This window comes from Plecotus auritus, assembly GCF_963455305.1.
Source record: "Plecotus auritus genome assembly, chromosome: 1".
In the NCBI taxonomy this organism is placed as follows: Eukaryota; Metazoa; Chordata; class Mammalia; order Chiroptera; family Vespertilionidae; genus Plecotus; species Plecotus auritus.
This window is the reverse complement of record NC_137770.1, coordinates 48,374,625-48,395,868: the sequence shown is the minus strand read 5'-3', so window position 1 is coordinate 48,395,868 and position 21,244 is coordinate 48,374,625. Positions and strand designations below refer to the sequence as shown.

Genomic DNA, 21,244 nt, shown 5'->3' with positions numbered 1-21,244 from the left:
TTATTGATCTTAATTATGTTGACCATTTTAAAGAACTGCTTTTAAATTAAAAATGTTAAGACATACCTATACTCATTCTTACAACTTTATTTTGTTTTACATTGGTCTTTCATGGAACTGCCCACTGCTTAATAAGGAGGATCTGTAACTGTCTTTGATTCTTAAGTCTTTGTAATTACATAAAATGGTAGAGGTTTAAAGAATGTAAGTATGAACTGCTTTGGGGGACCAGCATTTTGGATATATTTAACATTGGCTACCCTGTGATTTGACTTTATTAAACAAAGTACAGCATATTGTGTTTTTCTTTACCAAGAAATGTATTATAGTTCAGTAATTATGTCACTTGTGCACCATTAAACTCAGCCAGACATAGAGATTTCTATTAATGCTATAATGGTCTTTATCAGACTTGGAAGTTCATATGCTTAATAAACAACTGCAGTTTTATACCTATAAAAATGCTAAAAATTGGTCTAATTTATTATAATTACCAATAGAATATTTCCCGTAAAATATAATTGATATTCTGTTTTCAAAACTATGATGCATTGTTTTTAAACTATAATTTATGAAGCTTTTAAGATAGCAAATTTGATTTGAAATTATTATTTTTCCGTAGGTTGCTTCCAACTGTAATTGATCAGAAATTATTTATTTTCCCTTTGGAATCCGAGGGTAAACTTTGGCCACCCCAAAGACAGTACAGTGTATTTCCACATGTCTCTCCAAGAACAAAGGTAGGAATAGAGAAATCTATAGAAACAGAGTAAATTAGTGGTTTGCTAGAGGCTGGGAGGAGGAGGCTGGGGGAGTGACTCTAATGAGTACCAAGTTTCTTTGAGGATGATAAAAATGTTCTGGAGTTAGATAGTGGTGACAGTTGCACGACTCTGAATGTACTAAACACCATCAAGTTGTACTCTTTAAAAAGGAGAATTTAAAGTATATGATTTATACTATATACTAAAGGGGTAATATGCAAATTAACCCTCACGCCCTCACAAGATGGCTGCCTACAACTAGGCCGGCAGGGGGGTTAGTGAGGGATGACCAAATGACTGAACAAGCAGTCTGCGTGGGGTAACAAGGCTGGCAGGGGGGGCAGTTGGGGGCGACCAGGCCAGCAGGCCAGTGGGGGAGGGGAGGCAGTTGGGGGCAACCAGGCTGACAGGAGGGGGCAGTTAGGGGCGACCAGGCCATCAGGGAGGGGGCAACCTGCCCGGCAGTGGGGGGCAGTAAGGGGTGACCAGACTGGCATGCAGAGGCAGTGAAGGGCAATCAGGCTGGTGGGGGGGTGGTGGGGGGAAGGGCAGTTAGGGGAGACCAGGCAGGCAGGTAGGTGAGCGATTAGGAGCCAGTGGTCTAGGATTATGAGAGGGATGTCCGAGGGGTCCCAGATTGGAGAGGATGCAGTCTGAGCTGAGGGGACCCCTCCCATTCATGAATTTTGTGCACCAGGCCTCTAGTACAGGGGTCCTCAAACTTTTTAAACAGGGGACCAGTTCACTGTCCCTCAGACCATTGGAGGGCCGGACTATAGTTTAAGAAAAAACAAACTATGGCCAAAACCGGTTTGGCTCAGTGGATAGAGCGTCGGCCTGCGGACTGAAAGGTCCCAGGTTCGATTCCGGTCAAGGGCATGTAACTTGGTTGCGGGCACATCCCCAGTAGGAGGTGTGCAGGAGGCAGCTGATCGATGTTTCTCTCTCATCGATGTTTCTGACTATCTATCCCTCTTCCTTCCTCTCTGTAAAAAAATCAATAAAATATATTTTTAAAAAAAAAACAACAAAAAAAAACTATGAACAAATTCCTATGCGCACTGCGGGCCCGGGACGAGTCGGCTGCTAAGCAGGACAGGCAGCGGCACCTGGCGGGCCGGATAAATGTCCTCGGCGGGCCGTAGTTTGAGGACCCCTGCTCTAGTATCTCAAAAAGCGGTTAGAAAAAAAGTTAAGAGTAAAGTTAGGAAATTTGATTTGTGTCTAAATGAAAAAAACATGTCATTGTTTTTTCAGATATATTCATGGCATGGTCAGTTTCTCTGACAAGTGCTTTCTTCAGAAAGCAAAATAAATCAGAACAGAATGCCTTCAAATTTTTAAACAGAGTCCTAGAAAGAAAGTTTCCAGGTGGCAAGAATAAAGCTCAAGAGGTGTCTGACTTTGCCTCCTTGGGTGGTCTTTTAAATTTTCTCTTGTTTCCTCCCTAACTCACCAAGGTAATAATAGCTCTCTTCTCTTCAGTACCAGGTACTGTTGTCAGTGCTTTGGGAATACTAACTTGTTTAACCTTCAGAATGATCCTAGGAGGAGGTGTTGTTATTATTACCTTCATTTTATTGATGAAGAAACCAAGGTACAGAATGTTAAAGAAATTGCACCCTCTTGCAATCCGGGATCCCTCAGGGCATGTCAGAGAGCTGGTTTCAGCCTGATCCCCACAGGCCAGGCCAAGGGACCCCACCGGTGCACGAATCCATGCACCAGGCCTCTAGTATGCATGTAAAATCTTTGGTTAATCTCTTCCTGCCCTCCCCCCTTCCCTCTGAGATTCATCAGTCTGTTCCATATTTCCATGCCTGTGCATTGAGCACCTGCCCCCTGGTGGTCATTGTGCATCAGACCTACCGGCCGGTCACTTAAGCTTTTATATATATAGATAGATAATTTATATACCATAAAATTCACCCTTTTAAAAAGTGTTTGATTCGGTCGTTTTTAGAATATACACAGAGTTGTACAGTCAACACATGGTATCCTTTTTATAATTGTTTATATTAACCTGTATTTTTCTTTCATCACACTTACCACAATTTGTAATTAGATATTAAGTTGTATGGATTTTTAAAAGGTCTGTCTTTCCATTAGTTTATAAGGAGGGCAGGATCCATGTTAGTTTGTTCATTGCTCTATAATTCTAGGGAACTCTCAATAAATGTTTGTTGAATAAATAAATGAAACCACCCCAATAGGTTCTAAGGGTGTACTCATCCCCATAACATATTAGTCCAGGCTACACTCCCAAAGCAGCCTGCTCCCACCTTTGTCATTGTACTGGGTTTGTCCAGCCACTCCCTGTGGTATATGTACACTGTGCCAAGGACTGTTAGAGCCACACGGGGATGAACAGCTTGGATTAGATCCCTACTTTCATAGACCTTACTCTAGTTGGGGGAGGGGAGACAGCTCATCGATAAGCAAATACCAGGTAATAATAAAGGCTTTGATGAAAAGAAAAGGGAATGCTGTGATAAATGGAGCTTAAACTTCTTTACTATTAAGTATCTGCTTCAGTTAAATTGGTATTTTTTTTGCCAAGAATCTCAGGAGGACCATAGTTGGCCCACAAGTGGAAGATTTGAGATCTCTGGTTTACAAAGACAATAAAATAAAATATCTGAAATTAGGACTGTTGTTGAATGTATAATCGCTTGATTATTCCAGGAAAAAAAAAAATACCATGGCCAGAAATTTACTTTCCCGAAAGAGTTCTGAATCCTGACAAATGATTATAAAGATAAGGAATCTAAAGTGCTGGGTATAACCCCGGGTTCTTTGAAATGCTGTGAGCATGGGTGAGCTTCATTTAGAAAGGGGCAGGGACTGGTTTCCCATCCCGATTTTACCTCGAGCGCCTGGATCCCTAGTGTTGTTTTATTTCTAATATCCGTGACATCTGCTTAAAAATGCATAACCGCTGACACGAAGGAAGCCCTAATTTTGCATTGTAAAGTCAATGACAAACAGTGCTGTTTTGCCAGCTGCTCCAGCAGGCCTACTGCACCAACTCAAAAGCTTAAAGTATTAAGCAGTTGTGAAATCCAACTGGGCTATTACTACCTTTAATTGCCCACAGCCAAACTTTCAAACCAGGTAAACCCCAGTTGCTTCTTTAAGCTCCGGTTCTCCAAAGTTGATAGCTGTTTTTGGAATTCCATTTTACACCAAAACACTAAAAGGAAAAACAATTAGGAATTGCTCAATTGTAATAAAGCATCATAATTAAGAATTGTTTATTAATTTTCTTTTACATTTGAAAAAGCCATATTCTGATGGCTTTTCTTTACAGTATAATTTAGCTCCCTATCAACACCAGCCTAAACCCTCTATGGGCACCTTGGGCACATGTACTCCTAACAGTCAAGGAAAGGGTTTGAAATAAAAACAAAAGATAAGGAAGAAGGAGGGAGAGAAGGAAAAATGCTTATAGGCCAAGAAAGTATTTGATTTCCTTGTTGTGTCTGGCAAGTTAAGTCTGAAGGCAATTTGAAAATAGACATTTCTAAAGGGTTTAGATCAGAGGACCAGCTTAGAAACATGATATACTTGGTATGTTTGTGGAGCAGGGAAATAAAGCCATCTCACTGCTTGAGTTATTCTCTATATTAATTCCATAAAATGGGTGCTTTATCAATGAAACACACAAAAAATGTGTGACTGAATATGATGCAGCCATGTGCAACACCTGTGTCTTAGATGGGAAGAATCTTTAATTTTGTGAATTGGGATCTAATTGAGAAAGTGATTCTCAAAATCTGATCAAAACTAAAGTTTTGAGGATTTCTGACATGATCCACAAAGAAGGCAGAAGCCAGGGCCAGTGAGGGTTGCTTCAGAGATTTTCCCTGTGAGTTCATGTCACTCAGCATCAGGGTGGATAATTTTGCTGATGAGCAGGGAGTTGGATTTTACAGAATGGAGTGGGGAGAAAGGAAGGCGTGCAATGAGCCGGCCACTGTGAGCTCTGTCTTCTCATTACAATGTAAGCTCCATATCCCTCCCCCATTTTTTATGGCTTTAAAAAAATCTTTTTATTATGAAAATATTCCAGCAAACCAAGAATAGTGTATTAATACACTATTTCTCCTTCACCTAGATTTTCATTCTTCACCTAATAGACAATTTCTCCTTCACCTAGATTTAACAATTGTTAACCTATTTTTTATTGAAGTGTTGTAAAATATAGACCTAATGACATTTCACCCCTAATGCTTAAACATGCATCTTAAAAATGAGCATATTCCTGCTTACCCACAATACCATTATCACATCTAAAATATATAAGAAATACCTAGGTCATATTCAGATTTCCTCAATTATCTCCCAAATGGCTTCTACTGATTTTTTATGCAAACCCAGATCTGCTAAGATTTTCCTTGCATTTGATTATTTTATTTCTTAAGTCTATTAATCTAAAGCAGAGAGACTGTGTTTTGTTCACTGCTATACCCAGTGCCTGAACAGTGTCCAGCCCGGAATAGGATTGCAATAAATGACAACATAATGGTTAAAAGTATGGATTCACGTCTTATACCTTGGCAAGTCACCTAACCTCTCTGTGCCTCAGTGTCTTGCCCATAAAATAAGTGTAATAATAGTACATATCTACCCACATCGGGTTGTGTAAGGATAAATAAATTAACATATGTAAATGCTTATCACAGTGCCCCACACAAGGTAAGTGATAATTATTCTTATTTCTTGTTGATGGATACTGGTTAACCTCTATTAGATACCTAATATGTGCCAGGCACTATTTTGGGCATCAGCCAAACTCCTCTGCTCTCATGCAGCTTACATTCTAGGTGGTGTGGGGTAGGCATTACGAAAACAACCAAAAAAGGACTTGAAAAGTAAATATGTAGTCGTTGGTTGGTGAAAGAAAAGCTGGGGCAGGAAGGAGTATTGGGATGGTCTCACTTGTAAGAGGATCCTTGAACAGAAATTTGATAGACATGAGGGGGCAAGCCATTGGCCATGTGAAGGAAGAGCATTCCAGGCAGAGGAAACAGAAGATGCAAAGACTCTGGATTAGGAGTGTGAACAGCAGGGAAGCTGAAGAGGGATGGGCAAGGGGGAGAGAAGTAGGAACAGTAGCAGGGGGCCAGATCTTATGGACCATCGTGAGGACTATGGGTATTTCCTGGAGTGAGATGGGAAGCCGTTGGAGGACCAGTGGGCCGACATGGTCTGATTTGCAATTTTAAAGGGTCATTCTGGGTGTCGGGGTGAGAATATGATGATGCTACAAGGCAAGGACAGAAGCAGGGAGACCATATCACACCCTCAACAACATTTTGAGGGAAGGAATTATTGGAATCCTCACTTTAAAGATGAGGAAACTGGGGTCTATGGATGATAATAATTTAAAGTGAAGGAATAGGAGTACTGAGATTCAAATTCAGGTCTCTCTGGCCTCAAAGTCCTGGCTTTTCCTCACCACTGAAAAAAATCACAAAAACTCAAGCTGTTTTCGTGTGTTTGCCACAAAGAAATTTACAATTGAAGAAAAGCAAAATAGGTTCCTGATTTTGTCCACAAATGACTCTAACTATCCCCAGAATTACCCTCAGATCTGTCCCTCCAAACTTGCCCAACAAAACTCAGTGCAATGCACCTGATTAAAGTGACCCTTTTCTTTCTGGGGTCACACCAATGTGGCTATTATGAAGCTACATTAGAATTACAGAAAATACATTGTGATACTCTATCATATGTAATACTGTTTTACTGTAATTGGTTCCCATTCAGTTGGTTTACATATATACTTTAAAGAGGTTTATACTTTACAGTATACATAAGTTATAGCTAATGGAACAGATGATTAACTGTAGTATTTGGGGTTGTTTCAAAAATAGGCCCTTAGGATAATATCTTCTAATAACATTGGTTCTATGATAAGATTCAATTAGCTGCATATTATTGAGTCATAGTGCCTTTTCCATGAACATAAACTACTTGCTACAATTGCAAAGATTAACTGAATTTTGTTATATGGTATTCCATGGTCCAGTAATATTTCAAAGGTGGCATCCCAAATTTCTCATGCCCTTCTTGCTGACCTACTAGGACAGTGGTCGGCAAACTGCGGCTCGCGAGCCACATGCGGCTCTTTGGTCCCTTGAGTGTGGCTCTTCCACAAAATACCACATGCGGGCGTGCATGTACAGTGCGATTGAAACTTCGTGGCCAGAAGTTGGTTTTCAGCTCTCAAAAGAAATATCAATCGTTGTACTGTTGATATTTGGCTCTGTTGACTAATGAGTTTGCCGACCACTGTACTAGGAGATGCTAACTTATGGACATGCAGGAGAGCCATCATTCCCTGGCCACCAACGCATGAGATTAATTGTAGCAAAGGGAGTTCATGGAGTTAGTCATTGGCCCAAGTGCCAACAAAATTGGACAGAGTGCCCCCTTTAGTACAGTGCTGCTATAAAGCTGATGATTATGTCATTGTGCTATATTGTAAGAATTAACACAAGCATAGTAAAACTAAAAAATGTCTTTCATCACTGGCGTGCTATTTCATTTTCCCAAATATTTTAATTTTAATGCTACTATGTGCAGGAGATGCAAATCTCAGTGCTATAGGAGCTCACAGTCTGCAGATAGGCATTCTCCAGACTGTATGGTAAGTGCTATAATAACAGCTTTTTGGGGAAAAGGTGCTTTGGAAGGGCTGGGAGGGTGGTGGCAGGAATGCCCAATGCCTGAACTTTGTTTAAGAGATGATTAAGACCATCATCTCTTAAATTTGTTTCAACCACAGCAGTCTCTGACCCCCATCCCCTAGTCTGCCAGTTCACATAGTATGTTCTTCCAACAATTCTTCAATGCTGTAAGAACCTCCAATCCATTGGCCTGTCATTTATTAACTATTTATCACTTTCATCTTATCATCCTTTTCCTCCTTAGCTGGATTAGATTACAAGATTGTGGCAGAAATTGTTAGCTCCCGGAAATGAGGCTGTGTCGGCTGGAACTCTAACAGCCATCTGAGGCCAGGAGAAAGAGGCCCATACATTAGGGACAGCAGAGTACTAAGCTGGAAGGAGCCTGGTTCCTAGCAACTTCCAAACCAATGCTGAACAGCCTCTCTCTGGATTTCATACACATGAGAGGAATAAACTTCATCTGATTTAAGCGATATTCTTCCAGTTTTCAGTCACATGCAGAGAAACTTAGTCCTAAACCTTCCCATTAACACATTTATCTATTTTTCTATGACTAGACGTATGATGCCTTCTCCCTTGCCATAATGGAAGTAGTATCCCTTCCCGTGTTAAGGTCAGCCTCAAAGGAAGGCCTTAGCTTATGTAGTTATCCCCTCTCATTTATCATCTATTTCTCACTCTTCACTCGTTCTCACTTCTTTGCATAACTAGCTCGGTTTTTCACACAGGTCTCAGAATAATTATCATCTCTTCAAAAGGCTGCCCTTCACTACCATATCTAAGGTATTCTCTAAGCCATTGTAGTGCATTTTATTTAGAGCACTTAAGGCAATCTGGAATGTAGGAAAGGGCCAGATCATGCCACCATAAGGGAAACTATTAGAGGATTTTAAAGAGGTGAGAGGAAATATATCAATTAGTGATCAGAGGTTCAGTCACTTGGGAGGTCATGCAGAGGTTGGATTGGGGGCAAAGAGACCCAATTTGTGAGCTATTACAGAGGTTTACATAATAATGAGGGCATGGACCAAAGCAGTGCCTGTGGGGATTAGAGAGAGTAAGGGATCTGACAGACCGGAAGCTGAATCAAGAGTGGATTCACTAACATTTCTTTATAATGTGGCTGAGTGTTGTGATAGAAAGAGGCCTTGGAGTCAGAGACATAAATCAAATCCTGATTCCCTGTTTCAGTTGTGCAACCTTGAGAAGTCCCTTAACCAGTTGCCCTCATTGGTGAAGTAGTGATAATATATACTCCCTCTTGTCATTTTAAGGACTAAAATAAATCACGTGGATTATGACAATGCTCACCTATTATGGTACCTGGCACAAAATGGACTCCTATAGGAATCAGAACATAGGATGGGCACATCTGAAGAGCAGTAGTTAAGTCTTACGGTTTTGTCAATCTAGGCAGTTGGACAGCAGCTGGACTATTTAACAGCAGCTTGGAGTTAAGTGATGCCATGATTGTTGATCCTTCTAATCTAGCCCAACAGGGAGGTGGAAGGGGATATCATAGAGCATAAAATGTTAGAGTACAAATGATAATAAAATAATGAATAATTACATTTGAATTATACTTTAATTTCAAATGGCTGTTTAAGAAAATTTACTTTTGAATGGACAAAAAAGTGGAATGAAATACATATAACCATCACCAGCTTTAGTGCTTACCATAATTTTACCATTCTTTTTTTTTTTTTTTTACCATTCTTATTTAATCTATTCCCTCTATTCTTTTTTTAAATCTTTATTGTTCAGATTATTACAGTTGGTCCTCTTTTCCCCCCCCATAGCTTCCCTCCACCTGGGAGAACTTCTGTCCTCGCCCATAGTTGCACGATTTTGTCCAGTCTCTTCCCACATCCTCCACACCCCCGTCCCCCTGAGAATTGTCAGTCCACTCCCTTTCTATGCCCCTGATTCTATTATATTCACCAGTTTATTCTGTTCATCAGATTTTTTATTCACTTGATTTTTAGATTCACTTGTTGATAGATATGTATTTGTTGTCACTTTGTTGTTCATAATTTTTATCTTTATCTTTTTCTTCTTCTTCCTCTTCTTAAAGAATACCCTTCAGCATTTCATATAATACTGGTTTGGTGGTGATGAACTCCTTTAGCTTTTTCTTATCTGTGAAGCTCTTTATCTGCCCTTTTTCTGAATGATAGCTTTGCTGGGTAGAGTAATCTTGGTTGTAGGTTCTTGCTATTCATCACATTGAATATTTCTTGCCACTCCCTTCTGGCCTGCATAGTTTCTGTTGAGAAATCAGCTGATAGTCGTATGGGTACTCCCTTGTAGGTAACTAACTGTTTTTCTCTTGCTGCTTTTAAGATTCTCTCTTTGTCTTTTGCTCTTGGCATTTTAATTATGATGTGTCTTGGTGTGGTCCTCTTTGGATTCCTTTTGTTTGGGGTTCTCTGCGCTTCCTGGACTTGCAAGTCTATTTATTTCACCAGGTAGGGGAAGTTTTCTGTCATTATTTCTTCAAATAGGGTTTCAATATCTTGCTCTCTCTCTTCTTCTGGCACCCCTATAATTCGGATGTTGGTACGCTTGAAGTTGTCCCAGAGGCTCCTTACACTATCTTCATATTTTTGGATTCTTTTTTCTTTTCCGGTTGGGTGTTTTTTACTTCTTCACATTTTAAATCTTTGACTTGATTCTTGGGATCCTCTAGTTGCTCTTGGATCGCTGTATATTATTCTTTATTTCAGTCAGTGTATGCTTAATTTCTAGTTGGTCCTTTTTCATATTCTTGAGGGTCTCACTATATTTCTCAGAGGTTTCTAGAAGATTCTTGAGTAACCTTATAACCATGGTTTTGAACTCTATATCCAGTAGTTTGCTTTCCTCCATTTCTTTCATTTGTGACCTGTTTCTTTGTCTCCGCATTTTGGCTGCTTCCCTGTGTTGATAGAGTGGCCTTGTGTGCTAGGTGTCCTATAGGGCCCAGTGGCTCAGCCTCCCTAATTACCTGAGATGGACACTCCAGATGCACCCCTTTGTGGGCTGTGTGCACAGTCTTGCTGTAGTTAAGCCTTGATTGTTGTTGGTATCACTGGGAGGAATTGACCTCCAGGCCAATTGGCTGTGAGGACCAGTTGTATCTACAATGGGAGAACTTCTGTGCTGAATACACCCTTATGGGGCAGGACTTGCTTCAGTGGGGCTTTGGCACTCACTGAGTCTGCCCCAAGTGTGTTTCTTTTTTTTTTATTTTTTTTTTTAATATATTTTATTGGTATTTTACAGAGAGGAAGGGAGAGGGATAGAGAGCTAGAAACATCGATGAGAGAGAAACATTGATCAGCTGCCTCCTGCACACCCCCCACTGGGGATGTGCCCGCAACCAAGGTACATGCCCTTGACCGGAATCGAACCCGGGACCCTTCAGTCCCCAGGCCGACACTCTATCCACTGAGCCAAACCGGTTTCGGCCCAAGTGTGTTTCTTATGGATGTGAAGAGTTGTGATCTGGATGGTCTCACTCTGACCACTGGGTACACTGGCTCTTGGATATCCAAGGAGGTGCAAATTCAGCCACTGTCTGAGGCCATCCAGTAGGAGCTACAGAGAGATATGTAGATTCCTCCTCTTAGTTTGGGGTTTGGAGATGCCCAGATGAGGCCCAGCTGTGAAGCAATGCAAGCTGCTGTGGAGCCTTGGATGTTCTTTTGGAAGCTCTGGGGCTCTCTGACCCAGCTGCAGTTTGTTAGGTTTAGATTGCAGAAGGCCAGGCCATTCATATGCAAAAGCCTCTGCGCACAGCTTGGGTGGGGCGGGGTCTCAGGGAATCACCAGGGTGGAGCAAACAGCAATGGCTGCCCATCAGCTCTGCCCCAAGAGGCCCCCAGGTCTCTGTGTCCCGCAGCACAGTGCAGCAACAATGATCGCTACAAGCACCTCTGAGAGAAAGCTGCCCTCGCGTTCCGGCCCAATGCCAGACAGTCCAGTTTCTCTCCATATGAGTCTGGGTCCCCAGAGTCTCACCCGGAACTGGAGTTCAGAGCAGTCAGGAGCTTGTATCTCCCTCCCGATTGAAAAAGACAACAGTGTACCCAGTTGCCAGCCCCTTTCGCGTGCACCTCTGTACCTCCACACTTCCACACCTCTGCACCTCCTCTAAGTCTCAGTGCACTTTTCTCTTTCCTTCTAGTTGTAGAATTTCCACTCAGCCAGCCTTCCCGTGGTTCTGGATGATATTCGTTTTGTTTTTTAGTTGTAGTTTTGATGTGGTTGTGCGAGGCAGGAAGTTCAGGTGTTTTCCTATGCCGCCATCTTGGTTGTCCTATTTCCTCTATTCTTTCTGTTGAAGTCTTTTAAAGCAAATCCCAGGCATCATATCATATTTCCCTTAAATACTTTAGATAAAGACTTAAAAATATTATCACACCTAATAAATTCAACAATGCGTTAATATTATATAATCACGTCTAATAAATTAAACAATGCATTAATATGGTATAATTCCCAGCCCACTTTCAATTTTCTCTTTTTGTCTTTCTACTGTTGTTGGAATAAGGATGTAAACAAGGTCTGCACACTGCAGTTGTATCTCATTTTATCTATAACAGTTTTTCTCATTTAAAAAAGTGTCATTTATTGATTGAAGAAACCAGGGCATTTGTCATATAGGTTTTTCCCACGGTCTCAATTTGGTTGATTGCAGTCTTGTGATGTCATTTTACATGCTTCTCTGTCCCTAATAATTCTTATCAACTAGTTTTATCTAGAAGCTTGATCAAATTCAGGAAACATCGTTTTGGCAGGATACCTACTAGGTGGTGATGTGTCCTTCCTTTTAGAGCATTTCTAGAGGCAAATTCTTTTTTCTCTTTTCATGATGCTGAGATAGATCAATGAGTCCAGGTATCATCATCTCCATCTGCCCTTTATAACAGGGGTGGGGAACCTTTTTTCTACCAAGGGCCATTTGGATATTTATAACATCATTTGAGGGCCATACAAAATCATCAACTTAAAAATTAGCCTGCTATATTTGGTCAAACATTTAATTAACTCATACCTAATGCCTTGGCAGGGCCAGGCCAAATGATTTCGAGGGCCTTATATGGCCCGCGGGCTGGACGTTCCCCCACCCTTGCTTTATAAAGGTTCTCTTCCATATTTTGCTTTAATGGTATGAGCAACCATTGACATTTACCTAAATACATTATTTCATTAGGGATTGCAAAGGGGTGATTTTACTATTATATCTTTCCTTCTGCATTTATTAGTTTCTATGAAGAACTTTTAGTTATAACTATTTGGTGAATGTTAAATATAGATTTTCAGGAATGCTGGAGGCTAAGTCCAGCAGGTCATAATAAATGCGAAAAGTCCTCAAAAGGCTGGTGGGCTCTGATATTCAGCAGGGCTGAATATCAGCATTATGTTATCCTGCTGCTGGCCAAACAGCTGAGGGCAATTCCCCTAACCTGATAATCCTTTATTGTTTATCAAACCTTACCTTTGATATGTGTGTCTGCTTTGCTAAAAGGCAAAATGTGTAAATAAAAAGCCGTGGGTCCGGACATTCAGGGTGCCCATTCCACTAGAGAAGGGTATCCATCTGGCTCCCCCAATGCCTTCCAAATTTATATTTCTTGTTTAGTCTCTATCCATTTATGCGTCAGCCCCTTCTCCAGATTCCTGAACCCTTGCTGCGAAAAGACTATGGCACAGGAAAAGCAGGATAAATGTTTCATTCTTTTATTTATCAAGGTTAAGATTAACTTTTAATTTTATTAAATTTCCAGGGGAGATGGGGAAATTTTATTAAGAACTTGTGGATTTTTATATATTTGAAGTGTTTAGATCTATTGCAGTTATTATTTGATGAGTAGAAACCCCTTGCAGGTTGACTCCTGAGCAGTACTTTATAATTTGCAAGATACCTACCATACATTAGTCATTTAAACCTCACAGACAGTTCTATGAAGGTAGGTATTATTACCCAGTTTTACAAATAAATCTAGAACATATGGCTTGAACCAGACTTGGAGTCCTTTGTACTTCCATTAAATATAATAATGGTTGAAAGAAGCAGAATGTTAACGGAAGCTGAATTCTTTTTCTCTTTTTTTTCCTGATTTTGAGATTAAACAGCAAATGTCTTTAACCAGCGGGACTATGATATTAAGCAATATACACTTTAGAAGGCATTACTTGTAGCAAACACTGGTGAGAATAATGTTATGCTGATAATACTGTAACTTAGTAAATAGCCTGTCTCAACTTTGTTTGTGAAGCATTTCAATTTTGATTACTCTGTGTGGGATCTACTGCTCAGATGTATGTCATTTTATGGTCTGCCCATGTCTGGGGAGCTGGCATTACATGCTGCCTAGTGTTTTTAATTCAGAACTTCTCCTAAAAGAAACCTTAGCCTCTTATGCTCAAACCCTAGTTTTAATAGCATAAGCTATTTCTTTCTTATAGAGCTTTGTGGGCATAGTAATAAAATAAAAAACACAAAATCACTGATGAGATGAAAATTGAGCTCCCTGCTTCTGTGCAGCCATGTAGGTAAAACAGTAATTGGCTCTGATAATAACTTTTGTTCTTACAAACCAAAGTCTAAATGAGAGTCACATTTGATATATCTGCTTGTAATTACTATCAAAGGGGAGAATAAAGTATGGATTATTTAGTGACTCAAGATAGGTGAAGTAAATTGGTGTCTTTTCTTGACCAATTTAAGAAAAATTTCTGAAATTATTTCTGATACTTATTTTACTGTTGGTAAAAAACGATCACCTTCCAGAGCATGCTTTCCTGCTTAATGGATTGATTAATTTTGTGTTTAAATCTATAATTGTTTTTCTAGGAAAATCTGGGTCTGATAAGGCAGCTTATGCTGATAAGTATTTTGCTACACATCTCTATAGATGTAACTTGTAAAATTGTAAGACAAATTCAGATTATGAATGAATGTGGTAGTAATCTTCAGTGAAACCATTGGATATGCTAATTTTATTTAAATATAGGCTCATTTGTATGTTTTTAAAGGAAAATTAAATCATGTCTGCTCATTATTTTGGCAGACACATGTTTTGGTGCCAAAATAGTAAATATTAGAATGTATAAAGGACATTTCCCATGGCTTTAGAAGCCAACTAATAAATAATTGATATTGCAACCTATCATTTCTGTTGGGTTTCTGCTTATATTTTGATTTCTTATCAGCACTATCTGTGCCAGGGCCACAGAAATGTAAAATTGGGCAGAAAACAACTGTGTGATTTTAATGCCAGTTTTAATAATAATTTGGTATTGGATCATTTCTTTCTTACACCAGTCCCATAGCCACAGAAAGTCGAAGGACCATAATAAAACTAAGAAAATTACAATGGCCCACTAGCCAATGATCCCAGGATTAAAAAGTTCTAGCAAAGCTTAGTCCTGACAGATGAAGCTATTCCCATCAGTTATATCCAGAATACACATTTTAAAAACACCCTAATTGCAGAAACCACATCCAGACAATTTAACATATATTGGTAATGTCCTGATTCTTTGTAGAATGAAAATTATTCTGAAAGTTTAATTAAGAAGAAACAAATTACGTTCAGGTATTAATTTAAACGAAAGAGACAGCCAGCTTCCATGCAAACACCCGGAATAGTGCTGTGAGTGTGCGTTAGCCACAGAAGGAAACCCCCTTATAGCTGGTAGGCACAAGATTATTTTTGTGACCACATGTACTTCAAGGAGAAGGGAATAGATAGGTCTTGTTTGCAACCTGCATCCCTGCATGGGTTAAATAAAGTGGGCAGTTAAGTACAGTTATTTGGTTTAAAAACTGCTATTAGAAAAATAAAAGGAAGGTTTGGCGCCTGTATTAAGAAGTAATTAGACAGCATACATTCTGTAGATATTTTTCCAGTCTTCCCCTTCACTTTGACCTTAGACATAGCCCATTGAACTAATCTGGTTCCTACAACCATTTTAGTAATTGTATCAGATCCCTCAGAACAAAGACACTCAATTGAAAGGAAATCAGGTGTTTCAATCCCTTACAATGCCTCCTTTTAAACATTATAGACCACATATTTACAATTCATATGGAAGGTCCAGAATGGGACACATCGAAGAGGCAGAAAATAGATTGGTAGTTGCCAAGGGCTGGGATAGGGAGGTAATGGGCAGTGAATGATAATGGGTTTGATGTTTCTATTTTCGGTGATGAAAATGTTAGGAATTAAAGAGGGGTTTTGGTTGCCATGACTGGCTGGCACAAGTTGTTTGGAGGGTCATCCTATACACCAAAAGGTGGCAAGTTTGATTCCTGGTCAGGACACATGACCACGGTTGTGGGCTCAATTCCCGCTTGGATTGCATATAGGAGACAACTGATAATGTTTCTCTCTCACATTGTTGTTTCTCTCTTTCTCTCTCCCTCTTCCTCGCTCTCTAAAATCAACAAGCATATTCTCAGGTGAGGATAAAAAATAATCTCTCTATATAAAAGGCTAATATGCTAAGTGTCTGTCTGACAGGTAGCTATGACACACACTGATCACCAGGGGGCAGACACTCAATGCAGGAGCTGCGCAGCTGCAGTGACTTGGTAGCATCGGTTCTCGGGTGACACACCCTGAAACCAGAGAGGAGGGAGCCTGATTCCTCGCGGGGCTGTGTGATTCCACCTTCGGCAGTGGGTTATGTTGTTGCTGGGGCACTATCGGCCCCAAATCTGGTTTACTGGATACTTGCATTTGTGTTCCACACCCTATACGACAGCAACTTTGCAGAGTACCCTCTTGCACTCTGGACCCCTCAGGGGATGTCAGAGAGCTGGTTTCAGCCCGATCCCCACAGTCCAGGCCAAGGGACCCCACCTGCCAGAGGAACCTCACTCACTCCGCAGACACCCTTCTAGCCACGACGCCATCCCAGGTGCAGCTGGCCAGGCAGGGACCACAGGAGGTTGGCTCCAGGGCATGTCTGGCCCATCTCGCCCAGTCCCACCCCGCTGGCCACCTTCTAATTAATTTCCTTTCAATGTGCACAAATTCATGCACCGGGTCACTAGTCCTGTCTAATAAAAAAATAGTATGCAAATTGACCATCACTCCAACACACAAGATGGCTGCCCCCATGTAGACACAAGATGGCCACCACAAGATGGCCAGCAGGGGAGGGCAGTTGGGAGGGACCAGGCATGCAAGGGAGGGAAGTAAGGGGTGACCAGGCCGGCAGAGGAGGGAAGTTGGGGGTGACAGGGCCTGCAGGGAAGGGCAGTTGGGGGGGGGGGGCCACGCCTGCAGGGGAGAGCAGTTAGGGGAGGACCAGGCCTGCAGGGGAGGGCAGTTAGGGGTGACCAGGCCTGCAGGGGAGGGCAATTAGGGGTGACCAGGCCTGCAGGGGACGGCAGTTAGGGGCAAACAGGCTGGCAGGGGAGCAGTTAGGCATCAATCAGGCCGGCAGGGGAGTGGTTAGGGGGTGATCAGGCTGGCAGGCAGAAACGGTTAGGGGCAATCAGGAAGGCAGGCAGGCGAGCACTTGGGAGCCAGCAGTCCTGGATTGTGAGAGGGATGTCCGACTGCCCGTTTAGGCCCAATCCTACCTGGATTGGGCCTAAACGGGCAGTCAGACATTCCTCGATGGGTCCCAGATTGGAGAGGGTGCAGGCTGGGCTGAGGGACACCCCCCCGCCCCGTGCACGAATTTTGTGCACTGGGCCTCTAGTAATAGTAATAAAGAGGGGTGGTAGGTAATGGTTATACAACTTTGTGAATATGCTAAAAGCCACTGAATTACACACTTTTAAAGGAGCTTTTATAGTATATGAATTGTACCACAATAAGAAAGTCACAAGACTTCAGAAACTGTTGGTAATAACATATTTCTTAAGTGTCAACTTACCTTTTAGCATCAAGTCATAGAATGCCAAAGCAAGAGAGGGTTGTGTGTGGGGGCGGGTGGGGAGGGGGAAGGGGAGGATTGAGGAGGGTGAATAGTTCTTCAAGAGACCATCAAGTCTGTCACATTTTGAAAATAAAGAAACTGGCTTCCAAAGGGGGGAAGTGATACACCCAAGGTCATATGCAGGCAGTCCAGGGGAAAGCAAGACTGGAACCCACGTCTCAGGACACCTCTCCGTGCCCCTTGCCACCACCACTGCCTACACTGCTGGTTACTATTTAAGCATCTTTGCTGTAACTCATTTGAATTATATGAAATGAGGAACATGTGCTTCAAATGATACGCTTTTTTTTCTCTAATGAAAGCATGCATTTTTCCTATAAATAGCAATATCTCTGTGAAGGAGTAAATAAATTTGTTGTGGTAAATGTACCAAGTCCAAACAGATTTACCTGTAACTGTCCCTTGAGGAAAGTGCCATATTAACAGACCAAGGGAGCCCTCTACCTGTGTGTTTGTAGTATAGATTTCATTGGCAAAATCCTTGACCTGGAAAGCTAAAAACAAATCGAGACCAGGTATTCTAGTCCTTTGTCCTACCTTGGTTGGTGTCTACCATTCTTTGTGAAAAAAATGAATGCTGTCTGAAGATGTATTTGTATGAGCAATAGGATACATGGAGGGAAATCTGCAGAAGGTTCCTTTTCTGTGAATAAATGAGAACAATTAACAGCAGAAATAAAAGACCCACATATGTATTTTTTTCCCAGTGAAAACTACATTAAAATAATTCTTTTCAAAGAACTTTGTACTCCTTTGAGGATATAAGATATTAGTAAGCATTTTTGTTTATCCAGCATGAAAGTTTCATTGTTTCTTTGTTTCAGCGAAAGATAGGGTTGAATGTAAAAATCATGCAGGATCCTGAAAACCTCCGCCACAGAGCTGCTGTCAATGAGAACTATGGAATCAGTTTGCCAAGTATTAATCAGAGAAAAGCATGTGTAAGTAATCAGTTGTTTTCATGAGCTCTTAATCTTTTTAAGAATAAAAAGGCATACATTAGTAGTGTAAGATATAATGTAGATTTTAAGTAAAGATTTTGATCCCTTTGTTCTTAGAATTTAATGGAGTGGCTTTCATTCTGTTTATAATTAGAAATGATTAAAACATGTGAACCTGTTTTTAAAAGATTCATTGGCCGCTCATTCAAATTTCTCTATTTTGTTCCATGGTCCTAAATAATCTAGTACCGTAATTTTTAACAAGGATGAGCGAATTTAACAACAAAGAGAATTAGTAGAGAAATTTTAAATATTTTATTTCTTTGATAATAGGTGTAGTTCAGAAGGAAACAACAGCGTGGTATCAGCTTCAATGGTGTATACTGATGCAATACACACGATTTAAGAAAATCATTCTAAACCTGAAGCCAGCAGGGATATTTCTTCAGGTCGGCAAAATGACGAAAGGGGAGAGCAATCACATGGGGGTTGCATCAGGGTTCTCAGAGTCTGTGCCTATGTTTGCATTGGTTTTCTGGTGAGTGTCCCCAGACAAGGATTGGGCTTTTCTGTGTTGTGAGGTTTTCATAGGAGAATGAAGAGTAATGCCTCGTTTAATTGGAAAATTGTTTTATTTGAGATTATTTCTGATACTGAAAACAATTATAGAGGTGACATCTATACATTATTAAATACAGTTTTAACTTTTGGCTTCTCTCAAAAGCTCTTAAATGTATTTGGTCAAATCCAAACTAAAAACTGATTAATTTTAGAATTTGCAATTTTAGAATTGCAAAACCACTTCTAACCATCATAACAGCATCTTAATCTTCCAAACGTCCTTCATAGCAATTTTCAACTGCCTACTTCATTCATGTAACCGTGTAATATATTTTTTAGTTTCTTTATATGTGCTTTATGTTAGTCTAACAGGTTTGGCTTAAGAGCACTTTATCATATCATAGAAATACTTGTATAGCCTCAGAAATAACCAGAAAGTTAGGTATTTTTATTCCTGCTGAAACTTTATTTAAAATGTCACTGTGAATAATGTGAAAGAGTTTTTATCTGCTCTCATGAGCCCAAAGCCCTTGAAAGAAAAATATTATTTCTTTGGCTGTGGAGACAGAAGCAGATTTCTCTTTTGTTGTTGTTGGTTTTTCCTCCTTCAATCTAAAATTAATATTGGCTTAGCTGGTGGAGCGCTGAGGCTTTGTAGCCCAAGGCAATTGCAGCATCTCATGCAAACTTTTCCTGATGAGTATTGAGGTTTAAAAAGGCATAATTCCAGATTTAGAGAGGATTATGTTTTGCTTTAATGAATCTTAGTGAAGACATAAATAGGAATTCAAAATTATATCAAAATTTGGGGTAGAATCTTAGTCCTTTATTATGTATTTTTTCTAATTCCAAACTAGGCTAAGAGCCTTGGCTACTGTGCTCATGTATGTTGAACGCAGAGGATATGGGGAAGCTCTTTGCCTTGTCTGACATATAGATAATGCATGCTCATTTGATGTATTAAAAATCCCCCTTTTTCATGAAACTGGAGTTTATAAAACTTACACCAGAGAGCTTTATAATGTATATACATTAGGTACATTTTACTCAAGTTGACTATTAGTATTTCAGTCAAAACAGTTGATGCTATCTTTTTATGTTGATATATGTATATATGATGGTGCTAACTAAAAATAGTATTTTCATTTTGGATTTATAAAACAGAAGCATAGTGCAAAAGGCCCTGTGAAAGAAATATTCAGGTGTTTGGTTTTAAACAACCATGCAGAGCACTTGGGAATAAATACAGTTGTGATTTACCACTCATAAGACTGTTTTTGAAAGCACTTACCCAAACTGAAGCAATGCGTCTAGTGTTGTGATGTACAGTTAATTAGAAAAGCAGCATCAAGGCTAATCGCTTTGTAGAACTACTCCAAACACTCAGAGGGGATTATTGTTTGGCTGCCGAGGGCCATGTGTTTCCTTACTTTTGAAACTTAAACAGCTTGTCAAAAGCCAGTAAATAATCTCAGGCATTTTTTTGACGGAGCAAACTTGAATATGTTGCTAATTTACATGATCAGTTCTTAGAAACTGGTATTTTGTTCATTTTGTGAAGAGGTATATCCTTCCTGATAATAAGAGGCTGGTGTAAAGATTTTAATGCATTGAAAACACATCTACCCAGACACACGCGTACAATCCCCCTTCCCCTCACAAAACTGCCTTCAGCGTGTTATATCCTATGAACTCTATTAGTACAATCAATTTACAACAAAATATTAAAAGTGAAGCTTAGTGATTTTTCCAATACCTTAAATGTGCGTAATAATAATGATGATGATGGTAATCCCTCTGGCAGGTTTGTGAGAAGGGCCTTGTAGACATGGGGAGACCAGAAGAAACCTCGGAAACTGTTTGTACTGACTGACATTTAGTTCCAGCTAGACATTCCAATGCAACACATTAAAAGATCTGCAGAAAATTTGACTTTGATTTACTTTTTAAAATAAAAAGGGTTTCTTAAAAGATTTGAAACATGTATCTGTTAACATGAATTTTAAAAGAACGATTATGAATGCATAACAAAATAGCCAAACAAAACATTGCTTTGAATTGCTGCGCAAATAACTCTGATTATAACTGTTATGACCTAGAAAAGAATCGTAAAAACATTTTTCTTTTTGGCAAGATGTGAGTTGCTGTAGAATTATACTAGTTCTTTGGTCCCACTTTCCAAAGAAAATAAATATATAATGCAATGTAAACTTAGAATCTTTTATTTATTCATGAGGTTGAATTTAATACTATTATGATTTCTAGATTTTATGAGTCATACGTTATGCAGTGTTTTTCACTAACTTAGTTGGGTAGCAACCACACTTCACAAATC

The 21,244-nt window shown here is 40.0% G+C and overlaps 1 protein-coding gene across 1 annotated transcript in view; it reads left to right on the top strand.

Annotated features, from left to right (window-relative positions):
- The window catches only part of IQCH (IQ motif containing H), a gene marked incomplete at both ends in the record, with an annotated part of 220,231 nt that overhangs the window by 28,176 nt on the left and 170,811 nt on the right, over window positions 1-21,244 (top strand). The window contains 2 exon segments of the mRNA XM_080640562.1: window positions 623-740; window positions 18,232-18,348. Of these exon segments, the coding sequence (XP_080496688.1) occupies window positions 623-740; window positions 18,232-18,348 (235 nt within the window).